Here is a 23,181-nt window from a genome sequence, read left to right on the forward strand (position 1 = left end):
GTGTTTCCGTGATTGGTGCTGGTCGATGTGTCCAGTAAAATATAATCTGTTGTTATGGAGCTTCAAAACAAGTCATAGAGACTACTAATGCTGTGCATCGCCAATGCATAAGACAACCTGAGAATGAGTTGCAACTATAAACTTTCTCCAGAAAGGCTTTTTATACAAAAAAACACTGACTGCGGTATTATCTGATATTAATCACCCCAGACAGACAAGTAACTTACTGTACATTAGCCATAAAATAGCAAGTAACTGTAGTCACTGATGGTATGTTTGTGCTCAGCTTCTGACTAAACTCAGCACTCACCAGAGACACTGGTTATTTCCTTCCAGTCTCTTCTCTTCCCCCAATCCTCTCTGTACATTCATCAAATAAAATAAGTTTTCCCTCCAGTCAGGGGGCAGCTCCAGCTCTGCCCCCGGTCCTCTCCTTCAGAGCCAAAACATGGAACAGGGCATTTTATCATTGGCTCTTATGGTATGAAGGTAGATTTGTGTCTTTATTATTCAATCAAAAAAAAGTTTGCTTCAATCAAAATATATATTTTCAATTAAAAAAACCTTCACTTCAATCAAAATAACCCCTTTCAATCAAAGAAAAAAAGTGTTTGAATGCAAAAATATAGTTGAGACTCAAAAAAATGCATTTGAACACTTTTTTTCTTTGATTGAAAATGTTTTCTTTGATGGAAGTGAAGGGTTTTTTGTTTGAAGCAACTTTTTTGATTGAAGTAATCTTTTTTGTGTTTGGGCCATATTATGTTAGGACATTTGTGTCTTAATTATTCAATCCCAAAAAAGTTGCTTCAATCAAAAAAATCATTTTCAATCAAAGAAAAAACTGTTTAAATGCAAAAATAAAATTGGGTCCCCCCCTTAAAAAAAAAATAAAAAATCATTTGAAGTGTTGTTTTTTATTGAAAATATTTTTTCGATTTGAAGAGATTTTTTTTTTTCGAATGAAGTGAAAAAAGTTTTGAAGTCCTTTTTTTTTTTTATTGAATTATTTTGACACAAACATCCCGCGGTGGGCGGGTGCTACCCCATTGGTCAGACATGTTTGAGTGACAAGTGTCTGCACCAACGACGTCTTTCTGACAAGCAAGTCATGGCCGCCAGCAAGCCAGGGAGCAGTGGTGGAGTTGTTGTTAACTACAGCATTAAAATGATTGGTGTCATGTTATTAGCCTACTCTGTTTGATATTTCAATTAAACATAAAGCCTGCTAACTTGGTTCACGTTGACTAATTTGTGTGATGGTGTTAGATATCTAACGCTGTCATATTGTCAGGCAGGCTAGCTGATAACGTTCGCCGATGGCCCTGCACATTGAATGACCTAAGTACAGAGGCTTGCTATGTGCTAGTGCTATGTTATGTTATAATAAGTAACGTCATTAGTGGTCAAACAACAGTCCGCAGCGCTGCATGTTTAGCAGCAACAGATCATGCAGAGCCTGAGTCTATCTTCTCACACAGCCCAGTGGATTACTGCGGTCAAGCCAGCCGTGGTTCGCGTTTGCTTGGTCAAATCAGCCGCACGTTGTTTTCTACTACTACTAACATTTACGGTAATCGTAATGAAACCGCTCTGAAGAGCTGCTGGTAGTGACAGTGGGGTAGACTGCAGTCACACAGTCAGACCCTTGAAAATTACGATACTTTTACAGTAATTATTCACGGTAATAAACTGAAGGTATCACGAAGGTATGCGTCCGGATTTCAAAGTAAAGGACGCCAGAAAAAACTTAAGGATATTTCACCCAACTTTGAGGTGGAATGAAAAGCATATTTTCCATAAGTAGTCTATGATTCATATACTGCTGAACTTAGTACTTCCTAGACTACTTGCATTCATAATATGAAGTACTTTTACTGTGTACTGTTGGAGTAATCCTTACATTTTTAAATATGCTTAATTAAGTTAATTTAAGTTAGTATCCTTACATATTTAAATTTAAACAAATGTCCATATTCATAGTAAACACACATAATATGCTAATATTATCTGTCAATATGATGTAACCGACCTGTATAAAGCATGTAAAGCAGCGGAATTAAGATACAGTTTAACACACAGACACAGAGATATTGGATCATTCTATAATGAGGGGTACATTTCAACCAAAAAGTCAAAATAACAGTATGATTTTTTTGATAAATAAACTAGATGTTTCCATAATATACACAATTGGCAAGCTTAAATTAACTTAATTAAGCATATTTAAAAATGTAACTTAAGCTCATTGTTTGGATACACATTTCACTGCTCTTTTACAGAAGCAAGGTATGTAGCCTATTGTATTTATAGGTGTTTTATACACTGTATAACTACACTATATGAAAATGGTGTTTGGAAACAATTTATGCTGTGAAATTGACCAAGAGAATGTAATGTATTTACAGAAACTCTTTGAAAATGTGAAATTGAACTACATAAACTGAGAAGAGGTAAAAAGATATGCATTGTGCTTATGTGACTGTTATGATACATTATGTTAAACAAATCATACAGAGAGGCAATCTGGAAAGGAAACAAGACAAACTGTGTCCTCATTCCCCTGCTTTACCTGCTTATATCGGTCACATAATTGTTACCGTGGCCTCCCAGCCCTGGGATCTTTTTGTGCTCCATCTTCTTGATGTTACTGTCAGCTAGGATTGGCAAATCTATCTCAACTCTTCTCTTCTGCTCCTAGTCAACCACAGTCAATGTCTGCTGGCAGATGGTCAGCTGAATTCTCAAGATGTATCCATGGCCATATATGCTTGGGGTGTTATGACTGTAAAAAGACCTACTCATGAATCCAAGTTTCAGAATAACACAGTGTTGGTGGAAATACTCTGATCTTTTACTTAACAAAAAGGGCGAACTATCCTTATTATCCTTGTACTCTGTTAAGGATTTTGACACAGGATTACTCAAACAGTACACAGTAAAAGTACTTCATATTATGCGTGCATGTAGTCTAGGAAGTACTAAGTTCAGCAGTATATGAATCATAGACTACTTATGGAAAATAAGCTTTTCATTCCACGTCAAGTTGGGTGAAATAATACGTTTTTTCTGAGGTCCTTTGAAATCCGGATGCATACCTTCGTGATAACTTCAGTTTATTACCGGGAATAATTACTGTAAAAGTATCGTAATTTTCACGGGTCTGACTGTGTGACTGCAGTCTGCCCCACTGTCACTACCAGTGTTGGTCAAGTTACTTGGAAATAGTAATTAGTTACTGATTACTGATTACTTCTCCAAGAAAGTAATCCAGTTACTTTACTGATTACTTATTTTCAAAAGTAATTAGTTACTTTACTAGTTACTTTACTACGTTACTTTTCAAAAACATGATGCACAACCTGAATACGCTATAAAGCAATAGACCTTTCGTGGCAGCGGGAAATAAATGGACAACAGTCAGACATGAGATAAACAAACCCAGTGTGAGCCAATATTACAGTAGCACCAGCTCCCAAAGGGCTTTGCATCACTACCCACCTCTTCTAGTAGGGCTGGGTATCGTCAAAGTCCTTCTAGGCAAGTCATGCCACTCGGCGGCCATCTTGGCGACGCCTCGAAAAGCCCAAAGAGACCAGACCCCTATCTAAATTAATGGAGGCATGGTCAAATCCACCCTTTAACGTGATAGCAGGACGTAAAAAACATACAGACATGCTCGCCAGTGAAATACGATACACATAAAAACCAAAAAACATCGACTTTACCGTAGAAATGATGTTTAAAACGCGCTTTTCCTACAGGGAGAACTCCACTGCGCATGCGCACGGATTTACGACACCGACGTCCATCGTACGGCTGAATCTGTGCCGGCTGCTGTGCTCTGGGGCTGTGTCTGAAATCACCCACTCATTCCCTACTCCGTAGTCACTACATAGTGAGTCCAACATAGTGCACTATATAGTGATCGCAACGGCAGAAAGAAAAACGGACTTTCGGACACTACTCCGGTGCCGTTAATGACTCTACTAGAGACGTTCTCGCTGTCGTAAAAGCTACTTGTGCGCATGCGCTGGTGAAACAACATGATTGGGTTATAATTTTCCCGGTTCGGCTGTGATAACGCAGGTGATTGGCTGTTGGTGAAAGGGGCGGGATATGCGCCATCTTTGGCGTCGCAGATTTCCCCATTCAAAATGATCAGAGTGATCTGTCTCTACAATAGTAGAACGTCTCTCGATTTTGATTCTTCATGTCGCAATTCGATTTAATATCGATTCGATTCAATATTGATTTAAATGCTTCGATATGGATTCAGTAATAAGCAGTAATAAACAAATAATTAATTAGAGTACCTGTTGATAATTTTCAAATTCAAAAAAGTAATCTTAAATTATAAATCTTTCCTCTAGGAAGCTCTAGTTGAAATGTAAACAAAGGCACACGATGTGTTAAATTATAAAATAGTACAACCATAGTTAAGCTGAGAAAGTGCCATTGTTTCTGGGACTGCGTCGTACATTTTTGTCTGACATAATCAGACATAACCGCAGTCCCTCCGCCCTCCAAGGGGGTAACACGTTGACACTGAGCCCCCTCTCTCCTCCCGGAGGAGAGTGCTACTCGCGGGCCCACGGTGCAGCGGCCAGGATGAGACCGGTTGCGCTGTTAGTTTACGTTACAGTCTCCGAAAGAGCGGTGCGTCAGACATGGGCTAGCCGCCTCCGCAGCTCCGATAGTCTTTCCACAGCACATCACCCTCCGACCCTCAAGCGAGATCGCGGGCGAGGCGCTTCCAGCTGCTGGAGGCGGGGACCGAGAGGCGTCCGGCAAGGGACAGCCGCTGCAATCAGCCCTGCATACGTCATTGTCACTCACGAGACAGTCTCCAAAAAATCACGGTTAAGTAACGCAGTAACGCAGCCTACTTGCGGGAAAGTAACAGTAATCTAATTACTGTTTTGCTATTGTAATCCCTTACTTTACTCGTTACTTGAAAAAAGTAATCGGATTACAGTAACGCGCCCATCACTGGTCACTACCAGCAGCTCTTCAGAGCGTCTTCATTACGATTACCGTAAATGTTAGTAGATTCGCGCACTAGAAAACAACGTGCGGCTGATTTGACCAAGCAAACGCGAACCATGGCTGGCTTGACCGCAGTAATCCACTGGGCTGTGTGAGAAGATAGACTCAGGCTCTGCATGATCTGTTGCTGCTAAACAGGCAGCACTGCGGGCAACAGTTGGCCTGTGGACTGTTGTTTGACCACTAATGACGTTACTTATTATAACATAACATAGCACTAGCACATAGCAAGCCTCTGTACTTAGGTGAAATAAACAATTAATTCAGTGTGCAGGGCCATCGGCTAACGTTATCAGCTAGCCTGCCTGACAATATGACGGCGTTAGATATCTAACACCATCACACAAATTAGTCAACGTGAACTAAGTTAGCAAGCTTTGTTTAATTGAAATATCAAACAGAGTAGGCTAATAACATGACACCAATCATTTTAATGCTGTAGTTAACAACAACTCCACCACTGCTCCCTGGCTTGCTGGCGGCCATGACTTGCTTGTCAGAAAGACGTCGTTGGTGTAGACACTTGTCACTCAAACATGTCTGACCAATGGGGAAGCACCCGCCCACTGCGGGATGTTTGTGTCAAAATAATTCAATAAAAAAAAAAACACTTCAAATCGAAAAAAATGTTTTCATTAAAAAACAACAACACTTCAAATGATTTTTGTTTTTTTTAGGGGGGGATTCAATTTTATTTTTGCATTTGAACAGTTTTTTCTTTGATTGAAAATATTTTTTTTGATTGAAGCAACTTTTTTGGGATTGAATAATTAGGACACAAATGTCCTACCCACAGTGTTGGGAAGATTACTTTGGAAATGTAGTTGGTTACAATTACAAGTTACCCTGTTGAAAATGTAATCGTAGTGTAACTATTTCAATTACTTTCTCAAAGTAATGTAACTAATTACATTTGATTACATTTTGATTACTTTTCTTAATTTTGAATGAAATCTCTCAACTGCTAACCATTTTCACATTTTAAGACCTATAGTGTGATAAGCCTTTCAGTTCAAAGGTTTAACCATATATTATGAGTCTGACCTTTGGCCTGTACTGCGAAGAGGCTCACTTCCTCACTAAATGGAGCGACAACTGGCTGATTTCAGCCAAGAGGAGCAGGTTGTTTTAATGGAGAGAGTATGAGCGATACAAAAAAGCCTGATCACAGCCTGAAGCAACAGTGTTGCTCCTAATATGACAAGAGGAGGCTGATTTTAATTTCTGACAGCTCTACATTGAGCTGCTTTTAAATATGAAGCTTTAGAGCAACAACAACTGTTGTTTTAAACTGTGTTTTATGTTGTTTTGATATATAATTCACTGATCGCAATTATAAAATGCCAGTGTGTGTTTTATTGAAAGCGAGGCTGGTGTGCGTATGAAAATAGGTTACAGTGGGTTTTTTAGGTGCTGTAGCTACAAGAAAATTTCATGTTGTCTCTGTACAAAGACCTTTTTAAATGTGATAAAACAGAGTAGACCTACTCAAGATTTGCGTTTGGGCAACACATAACAGGCGAAACAATTAATTTATTCATGGCCACATTAAGTTAAATTATCTGTCCTGCTGCGAGCGCACAACTTCTTTCAGTGGTGACTGACTGTATATAAAAGTAATCTAATAAATGACCTCCTGACGCGAGTCAGATCAACAGCTGAGCAGCGTATCCCCTCAGCTGAACATCTGTAGGCGGAGACGCTCAGAGAGAAAGTAAACAGCAGCGGATCAGCGCGATCTCTCCCTCCGTACAAATGTTCTGATCCAGCTCCACTGGACTTTCAAAGTAAAGGTGACGCCAGCTGTAAATGAGTTAAATAGTGACACAGCGGCGCTTTTATAGCCGATTTTATGATTAAACTCTGAACAGAATCTGGTCGGGACCAGGTTATGAGCTAAGCATAAGTTACCATGTTGATCTAGCTGGGTTGTCTGTATTAAGTGTTTTTCATATTTCCAGCCCAGGAACATCTTGTGCGCCGCCGACACTGTTGCTGCTGAGACTGCCACTGTACGGTTTGTCGGTTGAGTCGAATGGCACATGACCAGAGAGAGCCAATCACAAGCGTCAGTTTTGGAAGGAGGATGTTAATATGAAAAAACTAAAAACAAACATGAATCCAGGGGGGCGAAAAACTATTTGATAAATCCGAGCTTTTGCGGCGATTTTTCAAATGTAACTTAAGTTGTAATCATTGAAATTTCCAAAAGCAACTGTAATTTAATTACATATTTTCTCCCAGTAATGTAACGGATTACAATTACGTACATTTTGTAATTAAATTACGTAACGTCGTTACATGTAATTCGTTACTCCCCAACACTGCCTACCCATAATATGGCCCAAACACAAAAAAGCCCCTTTCAATAAAAAAAAAGTCTTCAAATGCAACTTTTTGAGTCTCAATTATTTTTTTTGCATTCAAAACTTTTTTTCTATGATTGAGAACGTTTTTTTTTTTGATTGAAGTGATTTTTTATATGGAAAATATTTTTTTTTTGTTTGAAGCAACTTCTTTTTTGATTGAATTATAAAGACACAAATGTCCCACCCATAATATGGCCCAAACACAAAACAACATGACTTCAATCAAAAAGTTGCTTCAAACAAATAAACCTTCACTTCTGTCAAAGAAAACATTTTCAATCAAAGAAAAACAGTGTTCAAATGCATTTTTTTGAGTCTCAACTATATTTTTGCATTCAAACACTTTTTTTCTTTGATTGAAAGGGGTTATTTTGATTGAAGTGAAGGTTTTTTTATTGAAAATATATCTTTTGATTGAAGCGAACTTTTTTTGATTGAATAATAAAGACACAAATCTACCTTCATACTGTGGGGATTGACTCGACTTGGACCAGCCTTGAGTGGCCAGCTGAGGAACTTTCTTTATGGCACTTTCACATTGGCTTCATTTTACAGCCCTGGAGGCTGCTGCTTGCTTACACTGCGAAGCTTAATTAAAAAAAAAATAAAATGAAAAAATAAAGTGATTGTATCAATACATGAACCTAGAAATAAACACAAATCCTAATGCTGGTCGGCAGCTTGTCAAACTCTTTGTACAAACAATTAAATCTAAATATTTAAGCTGAAAGTCAAAAAAAGAATAGACAAAAGAAAAAAGTAAACTGTACAGACAAGAAAGACACGTGCATTTGTGATTTGTTTGTCTTTGATCAGTTGACACAACATCACCCTTTAGAAGACACAGAAAGAAAGAAAGAAAGAAAGAAAGAAGTTTATAGTGGTAACTGTCCATCTACCTGTTATCTGTTTTTTGTTGGATTGGATTGTTTGGATTAATAGCCAAAATATCTCCAAACTACTATTGTTGATGTGGCTCATTCATCTTACTTGTTGTCTCAAGCCATCAGTGCTTGGTCGAAATTTGGACAGAGACAGACAGACCTATATAACTGCTGGTTGCGGCTTAAAATAAACCTTCTGTTTTCTTTCAAGTTCTGTGCGGTCAAAGCCGCATGGCATGTAAAATCTGATGCGTTAATGCTAGTGTGAGGGTTTCTTTAGGTGCAAAGTTTGATATTTTTTCTTAGTATTGTAAAAGGATTGTTGCATGTGCCTACCTATGTGCTGTGCCAGGAGTTTAGGCTTTAAGATACTGATATGAATTGATATTTTCACTTTGCATCAATGATATTAATCATTGAATTGATACAATGATCCAGATCAAAAAATTGTTAGTTACATTGCTAGTGACAGGTAGAGCAAGCTTGACCTGTAAGAATGTGTAGGTCTGATAATTTTGTGAATTTCTCTTGTAAACAATGTTATTTGTGAAGAAAAGCAGACAAAACAAAGTTACAGGCGGAGCGTGGCTGTCTTTAAAACGTGTGGTAAATAGTAGCACCTCTGACATGCCCTGCTGTTGTCAGTCACATGGTGATGATGCAGCTGAACTAAACACCTGTTAATGATTGAATGTTCGTGTGTTACTTGTAGCACACTCTGTTATCAAAAGATGTGATAGGCTGTTCATGACCACGGTTTATTCACTATGTGCTGTCAACTTAGTTTGCATTTAATGCATACAAGTGAAACTATCATTTTACCAGCCTTTTTCTTTTGCATACATATTGCTATGATTTTAATAAATGCACTAAACTTTGAAAAAGAAAACACTTTATATATTCTTCAAAGAGTTTCCCTCACTTAAACCAAAGTAAAACTTCTGAATAAAGTCAGGTTTTGACTAGGGCTGTCGAACGGTTAATTTTTTAAATCGCGATTAATCGCATTTTGTCCATAGTTAACTCATGATTAATCGCAAATTAATCGCAATTTTTTGGCACATTTTTTTCCTGTTCTAAATATATTAATGTAATTTTTTCATGTTCTTAATACTTTTAAGAAACTTCTCTCCTCCCAGAAGTTCACTTATGTATCTGTAATACAAGTGAAAAAGTTCTTCAGTTAGGAACCTGATTCTGTCTGTCTGTCTCTCTCTCTCTCTCTCTCTCTCACACACACACACACACACACACACACACACACACACACACACACACACACACACACACACTCTCTCCAGGACTGTCGCCAACCTCTTCAGCTTATCTGTTGTTGGCATGGTGAGTTTGGTCTCATGTAGGGATGAGCTTGCATTGGCTTGCAAATTATATTTGAGACTCGACGTACCTCAATGCTAACTCACTTCATGTCGACAGTGCGTGCAGATAACTTTTGTCGTATCGACCGAACCATCTGGCAGTGTTTTGAGTGAAGTGAATTTGCCGTTCATAAGTCCTTTCTCCATTTCCTTTCGCTGCTTTTCAGTCCACCGTGTTTTTCCCGAACCACCAACCCTGCTTCTTCTTCTGATTCCCTTTCTTATTCTTCTGCCACCGTCTGGATCAAGACTACCAAGGACCGTAAATCATACAATGCGCATTTCTTTTTTTTTTATACCGAGCGTTAATCGCGCGTAAAAAAAAATAACGGCGTGAAGAGGATGTTGTGTCACCTCGTTATTAACGTGTTAACTTTGACAGCCCTAGTTTTGATACTTACACAGTGAATATTTTATACCATACATACCAAAAAATAAGAAGAATGTGGAGCCCTGGGTTGGGAATTAAATTGTGAACTAAAGTTTGAGTGTGTTTGATTTAACTTTAAGGTTGTTTAATTTAGGATTACTTAAACAAACCACCCATTTTTGGATGGAAATGCAATAAAGGAATCATGAGGCAAACACAAGGGTAAAGCAAATTTGGTAATACTGGTTTTATTTCAGATACTACTTACCACTGACTGTCCAATCAAGTTACGTCAGTTGTATTTATATAGTATTTACTAAAATCGACCATCAGGTTGTCAAAATGGCCTCCAGCCTTAAACCTTCTACAACAGCAAGATGCTGAGTTTCAACAGGAAGGGAGAGAGTAAATTTGGCAACGTGTTGATCATTGAAACCAGAGCTCATTTCGGAATCAGCAAAATCCCAGTTTTGCATGAAAGAGCTCCACAATCTGTTCAGCATATGACATCCTCTATACTTGATGAGGGTTGATGAGAAGTTGTACTGCTTGGTCTATACTGTACCACATTTTTGTCCAGTCAAGGTCAGAAAACCTTTGGTCTCAAAGGAGATGATATTATATTTATTACAGCTTTATCTGTGTTCAAGCATGATTGTCCCTAATATACCAGCCAGTAATTAACAATATGCTGTATGTTTCTGAACTCTGTTGTTGGCCTCAGTGCCCTCACTGGCCTGCACTCCCATTGCTCCTGAGCACGGTTACCTCTTTTACAAACCCCAATTCCAATGAAGTTGGGACGTTGTGCAAAATGTAAATAAAAACAGAATACATTGATTTGCAAATCCTTTTCTACTTGTATTCAATTGAATACACAAAGACAATATATTCAATGTTCAAACTGATAAACTTAATTGGGTTTTTTTGCAAATATTCACTCATTTGGAATTTGAAGCCTGCAACACATTCCAAAAGAGCTGGGACAGGGGCTGTTTACCACTGTATTACATGACCTTTCCTTTTTCAACACTCAATAAGTGTTTGGGAACTGAGGACACTTATTGTTGAAGTGTTGTAGGCAGAACTCTTTCCCATTCTTGCTTGATATACGACTTCAGTTGCTCAACAGTCCGAGGCCTCCGCTGTCGTATTTTGCGCTTCATAATGCGCCACACATTTTCAATGGAAGACAGGTCAGGACTGCAGGCAGGCCAGTCTAGTACCTGCACTCTTTTACTATGAAGCCACGCTGTTGTAACACGTGCAGAATGTGGCTTGGCACTGTCTTGCTGAAATAAGCAGGGACGTCCCTAAAAAAGACGTTGCTTAGATGGCAGCATATGTTGGTCCAAAACCTGTATGTACCTTTCTGCATTTATGGTGCCTTCACAGATGTGCAAGTTCCCCATGATGCCATGAGCACTAACACACCCCCGTACCATCACAGATGTTGGCTTTTGAACTTTGCACTGATAACAATCTGGATGCTCCTTTTCCTCTTTGGCCAGGAGGACACAACATCCATGATTTCCAAAAATAATTTGAAAAGTGGATTTGTCAGACCACAGCACGCTTTTCCACTTTGCATCAGTCCATCTCAGATGAGCTGGAGCCAAGAGAAGCTGGCGACATTTCTGGATGTTGTTTGTATAGGGCTATCGCTTTGCATTGAAGAGTTTTAACTTGCAATTGTAGATGTAGCAACAAACTGTGTTAACTGACAGTGGTTAACCAAAGTATTCCTGAGCCCATGTGGTAATATCCTTGACAGAATGTTGGTTTTTAATGGAGTGCTGCCTGAAGGATCGGAGGTCATAGGCATTCACTGTTGGTTTCTGGCCTTGCCGCTTATGTGCAGAGATTTCTCCAGATTCTCTGAATCTTTTGATGATATTATGGACTGTAGATGATGAAATCCCTAAATTTCTTTCAATTGTTTCAGAAACGTTGTTCTCAAATTGTAAGACCATTTGCTCACGCAGTTGTTCACAAAGTGGTGAACCTTGCCCCATCCTTGCTTGTGAATAACTGAGCCTTTCGGAGATGCTCCTTTTATGCCCCATCATGGCACTCCTGTTTCTAATTAACCTGTTCACCTGTGGAATATTCCAGGTATTTTCAAGGCATTCCTCAACTTTCCCAGTCTTTTGTTGCCCCTGTCCCAGCTATTTTGTAATGTGTTGCAAATTACATCAAATGAGTGGATATCTGCACAAAAACAATAAGGTTTATCAGTTTGAAGATTAAATATCTTGTCTTTGTAGGGTATTCAATTCAATTAGAGTTGAAGAGGATTTGCAAATCATTGTATTCTGTTTTTATTTACGTTTTACACAACGTCCCAACTTCATTGAACTTGGGGTTTGTACATATGTTATCACGTCGTATTGAAGTCGCAGCTAAATGGAGAACAATACAGAGAACATGAATAACTTTACTGACTTTTTGTGGCTTATTTTGTGTTGTTTTGGTCACAGACTGCCTCTTACATTCCTGTATTTCTTGTTTATGCAAGGCACCGTGATACCCATGATTATACTTCATGTCCACGTTGCGCACCAGTGCTTGTGCTCGTGCATGTTCAACTGTACCATGCCATAGCACACCTCTTCCAAACGCGCTAGTGTGAGTACGCCAGTTTTTTCCCCTGCACTTTCGGCCGTGCCGGGTCAAACAGAGCTGCGCTGACTTGCTCCATTACAAGTTTAACTGCAAAGAGTAAGCCAGGTTGCGACCGCCCTGCCTCCAAGCAGGCCATGGTGAGGTCTCGCAACTGCAGCCAACCCGTGCCAAACACCCGTCTACCTCGACATACATTTAAAAGATGCACTGTGTTTGTTTATGCACAATTGTATATAATTAACTGTTCTGTGTTTATAGAGCATGGATGAGTTTAAGAACTTACATGACATTATGCAACCCTGAAAACCCTAACACAAACTTAGAAATACTTATTTTTTCCCTAATTGAATAAACAAGCTGTTCTCAGCATGCTTTACATAGATATAGTTGTCTGGATCTACATGATTCATAAAAAAAAAAAAAACGTTTCTGAGATGTACAAAGTTTGAATGGTAACAGGCTGAAAGTGAAATTCAGTGTTAAACGTTTTTTTTGAAAATTACCCAGAAAAACAATGGCTGAGTTTGGCATTTTCTTTCTTTATTTTATTTTTTAACTGACTTGGACATGTGGCTGAGGTGTTTCTATCATAAGTTAAACAGGGTTTGTACTGTATAATCTATGTAACATCACTGTAATGCCCATCAATGTTAGTCTGTTTCAGTTGAATTGAGCAAAAATGTGGTTTGGTGTTTGGAACATTTTACTTGATGATCAAGGAAACCATATGTAAAGACTGCCCTGTCTGTCCTGATGGCAAAATATTATTGAACCACGTACATATTCACTGAAAACTGACAGTATTTTGGAATAGGTGGTGGGGTTCCTGTATAAAATCACTGCCATAGTCCATATGCATGAAATGAAAAACAACTAATATCTAAAGTAATTAATTACCATTTCATGTCCTGTTAGAATGTATACTATCTAAATGAGACTTCAGTTAAACAACAAGTAAGAGTATAAACTGATGTCTGTGACTCCTTATATGTGGTGTTTCTTTTGACATATGTTTTCCTGTGTCTCTGACCCTTCTCCATGCAGACTACTGTGCCAGTAAGTTTGCAGCAGTAGGTTTTGCAGAATCAGTCGGTCTGGAGCTGGTTGCAACTGGAAAAGATGGTGTCAAGACCACGATTGTGTGCCCGTACTTCATCAACACTGGAATGTTCGATGGTTGTCAAACTAAGTAGGTATCTTTATATGATTTTCACCTTCGATCGTTTTTATTTAATTTTAGGTAACTTCTTGGCTGAAATTAAAAATAATTTGCACATGTAAAGGTTTTATTCTGGAGCTTGAGTCAGGCATGAAGTTGCAGAGGAGAGTGACATAGTCAGGCATCAGCAGCAGGTGAAAACAGTCTCAAGTGGTGATCGTCAAATATTGTTGAAAATATTCAGGGTAACCAGATGCTGTTGGCCAATATTCAGCATGTGGTCCAGTCCTCACCACATGCATGGCTGTTCACACAACACACACTCCGACACACCCCTCTTCCTCTCTGTCTCACCTCAGGTCATCACCTCCTGCACCAGCCTCCCCTGCTGTCCTCCCCTGGCAGTACCACTTCCTAAGCCCTAAGCCCTTTAACTCAAAGCATTCCCTCAGCATGTGTCCTCTCCATACTATAAATTCCCCAAAATGTTGTGGTTATGTTCTACAAGCACCAGTTACCGTACACTTGCCCTTGCCAGTATACCAGTACTAATAACTCTTAGAAACAATACCACATCATAGTTCCACAAATATAGCTGCACTTCTCTTTTCCAATGTTTGCAATCTTGCCGACATCTCATGAAGCAGCACCTCTTGAAGACAAGACAAGTTAATTCCTTAACTCAAAAAGGCTTTTTTGTAAACCCATGTAGACTGTTGAATACAAACGTCATGAACTACATTGACTCGTTCAGTCTTACCAAGTTAGTCACAGATCCCACACGCTTGACTTCATTTTGTTATTCAGGTTCCTGCTGTTCAGATAAACAATGACAGGTTATCTGATCATTGGCCCTTTATGCTTTGAGCCTTATTTCCACCCCAGACTCCTAAACTGCCTTATTTGATACAATAAATACTTAATCCGACACTCACAAATTGATATGAAGCTACACCGGATACCTTTGAAGATTTCCTGGGATTTCTTTATCAGCAAAATTGACATTATACATCCTCAGATCTTACCACCTTCTTCTGATCCATCAAAAATAAGTCAATGCACCTCGATTCTTAACAGCTTAAGAATGGCAATCATGCACACTGTTAATGGTGCCCACCCAACTTTTTCATTTACACTCCTGATCAAAATTTTAAGACCAGTTGAAAAATTGCAAGAATTTACATTTTGCACTGTTGGATCTTAAAAAGGTTCTAAGTAGAGTTTCAAAATGCAAAAAGAAGAAATGGGAGTGACACAAAAAAAATTTTGAGTAAGCAATTTATTGAAAACAACAATTAAACTGAAATAGGCTGTTCATCAGCTGATCAAAAGTTTAAGACCATAGCTCAAAAAAACCCAGAAACCCCCCTAAAATAGAAACAAAAGTTTCAAAAAAGGATTCAGTAATGAGTAGCTCCACCGTTCTTGTTGATCACTTCAAAAATTCGTTTCGGCATGCTTGATGCAAGTGTTTCCAGGAGGCTAGTGGGAACGTTCCTCCAAGTGGTGAAGATGGCTTCACGGAGGGCATCCACTGTCTGGAACTGATGTCCATTTTTGTAAACTTCCCTTGCCATCCATCCCCAAATGTTCTCAATTGGATTTAGATCAGGGGAACAGGATGGTCCAAAATGAGTAACGTTATTCCTCTGGAACAGGGGTCGGCAACCCAAAATGTTCAAAGAGCCATATTGGACCAAAAAAACAAAAAAACAAATCTGTCTGGAGCCGCAAAAAATTAAAAGCCCTAGATAAGCCTTATATGAAGGCAACACAGGCTGTAATTGTATATTAGCTATATTAGCCTACTATCAAAATGACTAAGTAGGCTACAAATACATAATGAGCATTCATGATTAAATGTTTATTTTCCCTGCAGTGCATCCTGGAGAGAATGACACACCACGTGACTACTCTGCTGTATGATATTTGGTGTTTTAAGTTTAACTTCCATTACAATATTAATGTATTATGTTTTGTTGCATTGATGAAATTATAGAAATACAGTAAAGAAATCCGTGTTTGGCCTTTCAGTGGTATTAATTCGATCATTTCTTCTTGCGGCCCATCAGAGTTCACATACCTGCATAACAGCGCTGTCCGTTCGATATCGATCACATCACACGACTCATCACAGGCAATTGAGTACGCTGGAGCTGAATTAATGTCCTTGATTTGCCGACTGGTGATGTCACCTGCCATTTTAATGGCCCTTTCTTTCACTGTCTTTACGGAGAGAGGCATGTCTTTAATTTTCTGGATTATCTCGGTTTTGTTTTTGAAGTCTGAAAATAGGTGCTCTGATATTTTGATGAATGAATCCTTCATGTAATCACCATCCGTGAACGGTTTTCCATGCTTTATTATCTCTCGGGTTGCAACAAAACTTGCAGCAGTAGTGGAGTTTGGAGATGCAATCCACTTCTTAAATCTACCTTTGCGCTCTTCTAATTTCTTATTTACTTGGTGTCATTATTTTTTTAGTACAACCTCACATGTGACTGTAGAGTTATTTTTTTATTTTGACATACTGTATTAACACAATGGACCTAAAATCACAAAAAAAAACATAAAATTCGAGTAGAAAAAGTTAGATTTTTTTACTGTGATAATCACAAATATGTTTACAAACCATTTTTTATTACTTATAATATAAACAACAATTTATATTTGCATTATATGTGCATACATTTTAAAAATGTACAAAGTTACATGTAACTATTTACTTTCAAATGCAGGCAATGTTCGTTCAGCAGTCTCCTAATTGTTTTGACTCATTAAACAAAAAAATGACTCCACTACACACTAAACACTACATAACACACTAACTATACACTCCAAACACGCTAAATGTCACAAATCTCTCAACTCTCAGTATCGCTGTCTCTACACCGACGGTCGTTGCCTGTCATTCATCTGCTTATGTCCCTCCCACAACTTCCTGTTCCTCAACAACCAAACTTGCTGCTTGGACACTTTTGTGACAAAAGCTCGTTTTTACCGTTTCTTCCTGCACCAGACACAAAGCAAACGTGACGGCAATGTTCGCGAAAAAGCGTGTCCGGTTTTGGACGTGCCAGTGAGTCCGGTCCATCGCCTCGATCGGGAGGTGGGCTGTGTAGCTAGCGGATAGCAGCTAGCGACTAGCAGCTAGCTACACACGAACATCCACAGATCTGATTCCACTTTGTTGTCCGCGCGTCTCCGGATCGCCTCAGACCCGAACAGACTCGATCCGGACTCTTTTAGTCTCATTAATCCACAACAGTCAGTTTAGATGCACAGAACAGAACGGGATCGAACCGCCGGCAAAATCCCGGTCCAGCTCGCGCCGCTGCAGGTATAAGTCTGCTTGTTTCTTAAGGTGGGGGGTCGTGGTGGGCTCTGCAGTGATTGGCTCTGGTGCGCACATGGCTACGGTGTGCAGTGATTGGCTCTGGTGTGCACGTGACTGTGGTGGCTCCGGGTGGACAATGCTTGTGGAATTTGTAAAGCATTTATGAAATGATTTATTAACGGTATCATTGCAATCCAAACAAATGTGAAATAGCACACCCTTGAACCACGCAGCAGCCATATTGAAACTCTCAGGTCAGTCTGATCCTGATCCGCAGAGATATTTAAGGAATACACACACACACACACACACACACACACACACACACACACACACACACACACACACACACACACACACAGACAGACAGACAGACAGACAGACAGAGGTTACTCGCTTTTATAGAGAGATTATGCACATTTTTACAGCATTGGAAAACGTTAACAATGTTTGTCCTCCTACAGAAACCATATTAAAACAAAAAATATATCCCACCATCCATTTTCATACATTTTTGAAGAGGCTCCAGGGAGCCACTAGGGGAGCGCTAAAGAGCCGCGGGTTGCCGACCCCTGCTCTGGAAGAAGTCCTTTGTCAGGTGGGCATTGTGAACTGCAGCGTTGTCCTGTTGAAAAACCCAGTCATTACCACACAGACGAGGGCCCTCAGTCATGAGGGATCCCCTCTGCAACATCTCCACATAGCCAGCCGCCGTTTGACGCCCCTGCACAACCTGAAGCTCCATTGTTCCATTGAAGGAAAAAGCACCCCAGATCATGATGGCGCCCCCTCCACTGTGCCGCGTAGAAAACATCTCAAGTGGGATCTCCTTGTCATGCCAGTAACGTTGGAAGCCATCAGGACCATCAAGGTTAAATTTTTTCTCATCAGAGAATAAAACTTTCTTCCACCTTTCAATGTCCCATGTTTGGTGCTCTCTTGCAAAGTCCAAACGGGCAATTTTGTGGCGTTGAAGGAGACGAGGCCTTTGAAGACGTTTTTTGTTCTTAAAGCCCTTCTCTCGCAGATGCCGTCTGATGGTTATTGGGCTGCAGTCGGCACCAGTAACGGCCTTAATTTGGGACGAGGATCGTCCCGTGTCTTGAAGGACAGCCAATCGGATCCTCCAGCTCAGCGCCGGGGAAATTTTTTTGGGTCTACCACTTAACTTTTTTGTTCCATAACCCTCAGGATCTTTTAAGAAATTCAAAATGACTGTCTTACTGCGTCCAACCTTAGCAGCAATGGTGCGTTGCGAGAGGCCTTGCTTATGCAGCTCAACAATCCGACTACGTTCAACGAGAGAAAGCTTTTTGGCTTTTGCCATCAGGAGGTCATGACAGTGTGAATGCCTGACAGAAAATGACATTGAATCCACATTTTTGCGCAGATTTTGGCTTTTAAAAGCTGTGGTCTTAAACTTTTGATCAGCTGATGAACAGCCTATTTCAGTTTAATTGTTGTTTTAAATGAATTGCTTACTCAAATTTTTTTTTGTGTCACTCCCATTTATTCTTTTTGCATTTTGAAACTCTACTTAGAACCTTTTTAAGATCCAACAAAACATAATACATTAATATTGTAATGGAAGTTAAACTTAAAGCACCAAATATCATACAGCAGAGTAGTCACGTGATGTGTCATTCTCTCCAGGATGCACTGCAGGGAAAATAAACATTTAATCATGAATGCTCATTATGTATTTGTAGTCTACTTAGTCATTTTGATAGTGGGCTAATATAGCTAATATACAATTACAGCCTGTGTTGCCTTCATATAAGGCTTATCTAAGGCTTTTAATTTTTTGCCGCTCCAGACAGATTTGTTTTTGTTTTTTTGGTCCAATATGGCTCTTTGAACATTTTGGGTTGCCGACCCCTGTTCCAGAGTAATAACGTTACTCTTTTTGGACCATCCTGTTCCCCTGATCTAAATCCAATTGAGAACATTTGGGGATGGATGGCAAGGGAAGTTTACAAAAATGGACATCAGTTCCAGACGGTGGATGCCCTCCGTGAAGCCATCTTCACCACTTGGAGGAATGTTCCCACTAGCCTCCTGGAAACACTTGCATCAAGCATGCCGAAACGAATTTTTGAAGTGATCAACAAGAACGGTGGAGCTACTCATTACTGAGTCTTTTTTTGAAACTTTTGTTTCTATTTTAGGGGGGTTTCTGGGTTTTTTTGAGCTATGGTCTTAAACGTTTGATCAGCTGATGAACAGCCTATTTCAGTTTAATTGTTGTTTTCAATAAATTGCTTACTAAAAATGTTTTGTGTCACTCCCATTTCTTCTTTTTGCATTTTGAAACTCTACTTAGAACCTTTTTAAGATCCAACAGTGCAAAATGTAAATTCTTGCAATTTTTCAACTGGTCTTAAAATTTTGATCAGGAGTGTAAATGAAAAAGTTGGGTGGGCACCATTAACAGTGTGACGTGATAGCCATTGGTTTGTGTTTCTTTTCAAAGCCTTAAAGGACAACGAGTCCCCATATATCAGCTGTTTATTTAACTGGTCACAGAGTCACTACTCAATACACTCCAGTGATGATATAATTTCCAACTTCCCTGGGTAAACACTACATTTGGGAAATTTTTCAACTGGTCTTAAAATTTTGATCAGGAGTGTAAAATACTATGAGTGGAGTAACAGTCATCAGTAATGAATTGACGGCAGGGTGATTAACTGTGTCTAGTGGAGTAACAGTGGAGACAGAGGCATGTCTATAGATAACATCGCCATAATCCAGGACAGATAAAAAAAGACAGCTTCAATGATCTGTTTCCCACAGAACATGGGAAAAGTAGTTCTGTTTCTGTATAAATAACCAATTTTTTGTCTAAGCTTGCTAACTGTGCCCTGTTAGAGTTGTAACATGCAGACCAATATCTGCAATGTCTCTGGCTCTTGAGAATATCATGAATTAGATTTAGTTTGCATTGAGGATTAATTTCAGGTTAAAAAGAGAATCTTGCAGTTTGTCAACAGCTTGCTGGAGAATTGTTATGGCTTTATGTGCAGTTTTAGCACAGCAGTACGGGACTGTATCATCAGCATACCAGTGGCGGCTGGTGACTGAAAAAATTAGGGAGGACAGGAGGAAAACCAGTCCACGGTGTCATGTTATTTTATACAAGTAAACTACTGTAGGATAGTATATGGTCCTCACATGGGCAGCACCATAAATATATAATGTAGGAGACACTGCTCACACACTATTTTGATATATAGTGATTAATGATAATTAATCACTGGTAATTAATTTTACACTTGTAAATGGGGCACCACCTCCGTGTTTAGTCATTGGAATAATCCGGAGGAAATTATTCCAAACACCTAACTGTACCAGTTGGCTTGGACAGTTGGAGTCCATTCAAAATCAGTTTATTCAGTCTCAGTATTCTGAAGTAGTGACTTCTTTGCACGTATCCATCGGTTCTCCACATTAAAATTAAGTTCCAGACAAAGACAAATGATTATATATGTTTATTGACTAAATAATTTGGGGTAAAATAAATGACATAACAATTTTAGACAAACAACAGATAACAGAAAAGGTAAAGACTGTAATAAGGAAAGTAATAAAGTCGTGTGACCGTCGGTAGATGGTAAAGTTAAAGGGTCGGGTTATATATATATTAAATATTACGGGAGTGATTTTTAATACTACGAGACCCTAATCTTAATTCTCTTAAGTTCATAAGATAGAAGTTAGAACTTAGACAGAAGTCAGAACCTATACAGAAGTCAGAACTTTAGACACCACTCATTCTTACGTGTGTGGATCCCGCTGCACGAAGACGTTCAGCCTGTTTTGTCTGGGAGTCAGTAGGCACTGAAGTTTGGTGTTCTTGAGAGTTCTGGGTTTGACTACGGCACGGCGCGTCGGTCCAGTAGCCAGAGGGAAGGCCGGTACTCTGTTGAGGAACTCTTGGTCCGAAGGCCCAGCGGGGTTTCCGCCTTGGAAGCGCTGGGGGCAGAGTCGGTCTCGGCTGGGAGCACACAAAGTCTCTTTTGTTGGAGACTCCTTGCAAGGCTTCTGAAGCAGACAATGACTGCAGTGTTCTTCATCAAATGATCACAGTCTTGAAAAATACTTTTCTTGGTGGTTTCAAGTAGTGGTACTCAAGTTCTGATTCTGAAACTAATTCAACTTCTTCTGAATCAGGCGGTGATACTTAAACAGTATATTTAAAATCAAAATGAAAAGAATTTGTTCTATTAAAACTGGGATAAAAGTAAAACACTTAAAGTAGGGATTCAATTTGCTTGTCTTAGAGCTTGTTGCCAAAATAAAACTAAAGATTACTTAAATATATAAAAAGGAAAGAAAGAAGAAAAGAGAGTAGTGGGAGATGTGAAGAGAAGAAGTCAGGAGAAGGAGCAGGGAGAGAAGAGGAGAAAAGACAGGGCAGAGCAGAGCGGTCTGTTTTATGACCTGCAGCAGGCAGACTGAAAAGGGGGGCCGGCTGACAGTGTCACACCTCCTGTGATCTGAGTTGAGGCTCCCCAAAATTTAATCTATCTACACTATTGTATTTAATGTTTTGAAATCGTGTTTTAACCTTTCCAAAACTTCACCATCTTAAAAGTCGAATTTTTGTCATTGTGAAAAGATGCAACATGATAATGATAATTTATCATTCAAAAGAATTATAACCTGATTAAGACATGAAGCAATAAAGTATACAATACACAGTAGGACCAAGGACTTATACACATTCCTTGTAGTTCTATCTTAACAAAACATATCAGACATTTAACTGGTAAATAACACAAGTATTACTAGGGATGTCCCGATCAGGTTTTTTTTACCCCGATCCCGATCCGAGTCCTTTAATATTTAAAAAAAATTGATCTTCCTCTTGCCTCTCAAAAATAGAGGAGGATCAACCTCCTCTGCCTCTATGGACGAGCCTCCTCTGCAGCATACATATGGGTGTTACAATTTGTTACAGAGAATATAATATTTTTAATATAGATTGTGAATAAGACAGGACCCAGTATTGGACCTTGTAGAACCCCTTTAGACAATGGTTGAAACACGGAACGATCATTTCCTACAATCACACATTGTTGTCTTTGAGACAGGTAGTCTTTGAACCAGAATTACAATCAAAACTAATCACTTTACCTATGTATGAGCAAAGCATGGTCAACAGTATTGAAAAATCGTGGAAAAAAATAGTTACTGAGGTGAGAGCAGTAACAGTACTATGCTTAGCTTTGAAACCAGGCCAGTGAGGACTCAAAACAGGATATATTGAGAGGATGATTTGAGCTGGTTGTTGACTAATGATTCCAGGCCTTTAACAAGACAAAGCAGTCAAGAAATTGGTCAATTTTTAATATTAGCTTTATCACCACATTTATGCAGTGGGACATGTGCAGTTCTCCAAATCTTAGGGTTAACCCCCGAAGAAATGGATAGATTAAAAGGATAAGTAATTTCATCAGAAATAAATGGAGCACAAAGATTTATTTAAGTAAGTAATGACCCTAGATCATGCCAACCTAATTGTATGCTAATCCATGAAGCAGATGCAAGATAGAAACCTTTCACATTTGTGCTGCCCTCTGGCTCAAAATGTTTGAGTAGGTCTATTCCCTAACACGGCCTGAAGATTCCTTTCTAAGTTTTCTAAGATCGATTACATCGTTACGGGCATTTTCCTGCTAGGTGCCGCCGTCTTCAAAGTCTGTTGTCTATTGTTATTTGACTGATCGTGCTCATTTATAACAGAAATGTGCAACTCAGTCCTACACTGCTGTAGACCTATTTTGTGTTAATGGAGTCAATATCCAAAAATAAGAATCCACATTACTGGTTCTCAGTTTATGCTAATTAGCCAAAAAAACAGGCAGAATTCTATGGTCCAAGAGGCTTTTTTTATAGATCAAATTGAGCTGGATTTCACTGTCCCTGCTGCACCTGACTCATACCTAGCTCCAGTAAAGCTTAGATGTGTAAGAAATAACTAACAGAATACAACAAACACAAAAT

General features: G+C 39.2%; 1 protein-coding gene across 3 annotated transcripts in view; it reads left to right on the top strand.

The window, feature by feature from the left end:
• The window catches only part of LOC115573267 (epidermal retinol dehydrogenase 2), an 89,200-nt gene that overhangs the window by 38,930 nt on the left and 27,089 nt on the right, over window positions 1–23,181 (top strand). For 2 of the 3 annotated variants that reach the window (XM_030403979.1, XM_030403978.1), the window contains exon 5: window positions 13,721–13,865. In XM_030403979.1, coding sequence (XP_030259839.1) covers window positions 13,721–13,865 — 145 coding nt within the window. Of the gene's footprint in view, window positions 1–13,720; window positions 13,866–14,194; window positions 14,899–23,181 lie in introns of those variants that run through there. The other variant, XM_030403981.1, reaches the window with a different exon arrangement.

Source organism: Sparus aurata, chromosome 21 (genome assembly GCF_900880675.1).
Source record: "Sparus aurata chromosome 21, fSpaAur1.1, whole genome shotgun sequence".
NCBI classification, from domain to species: Eukaryota; Metazoa; Chordata; class Actinopteri; order Spariformes; family Sparidae; genus Sparus; species Sparus aurata.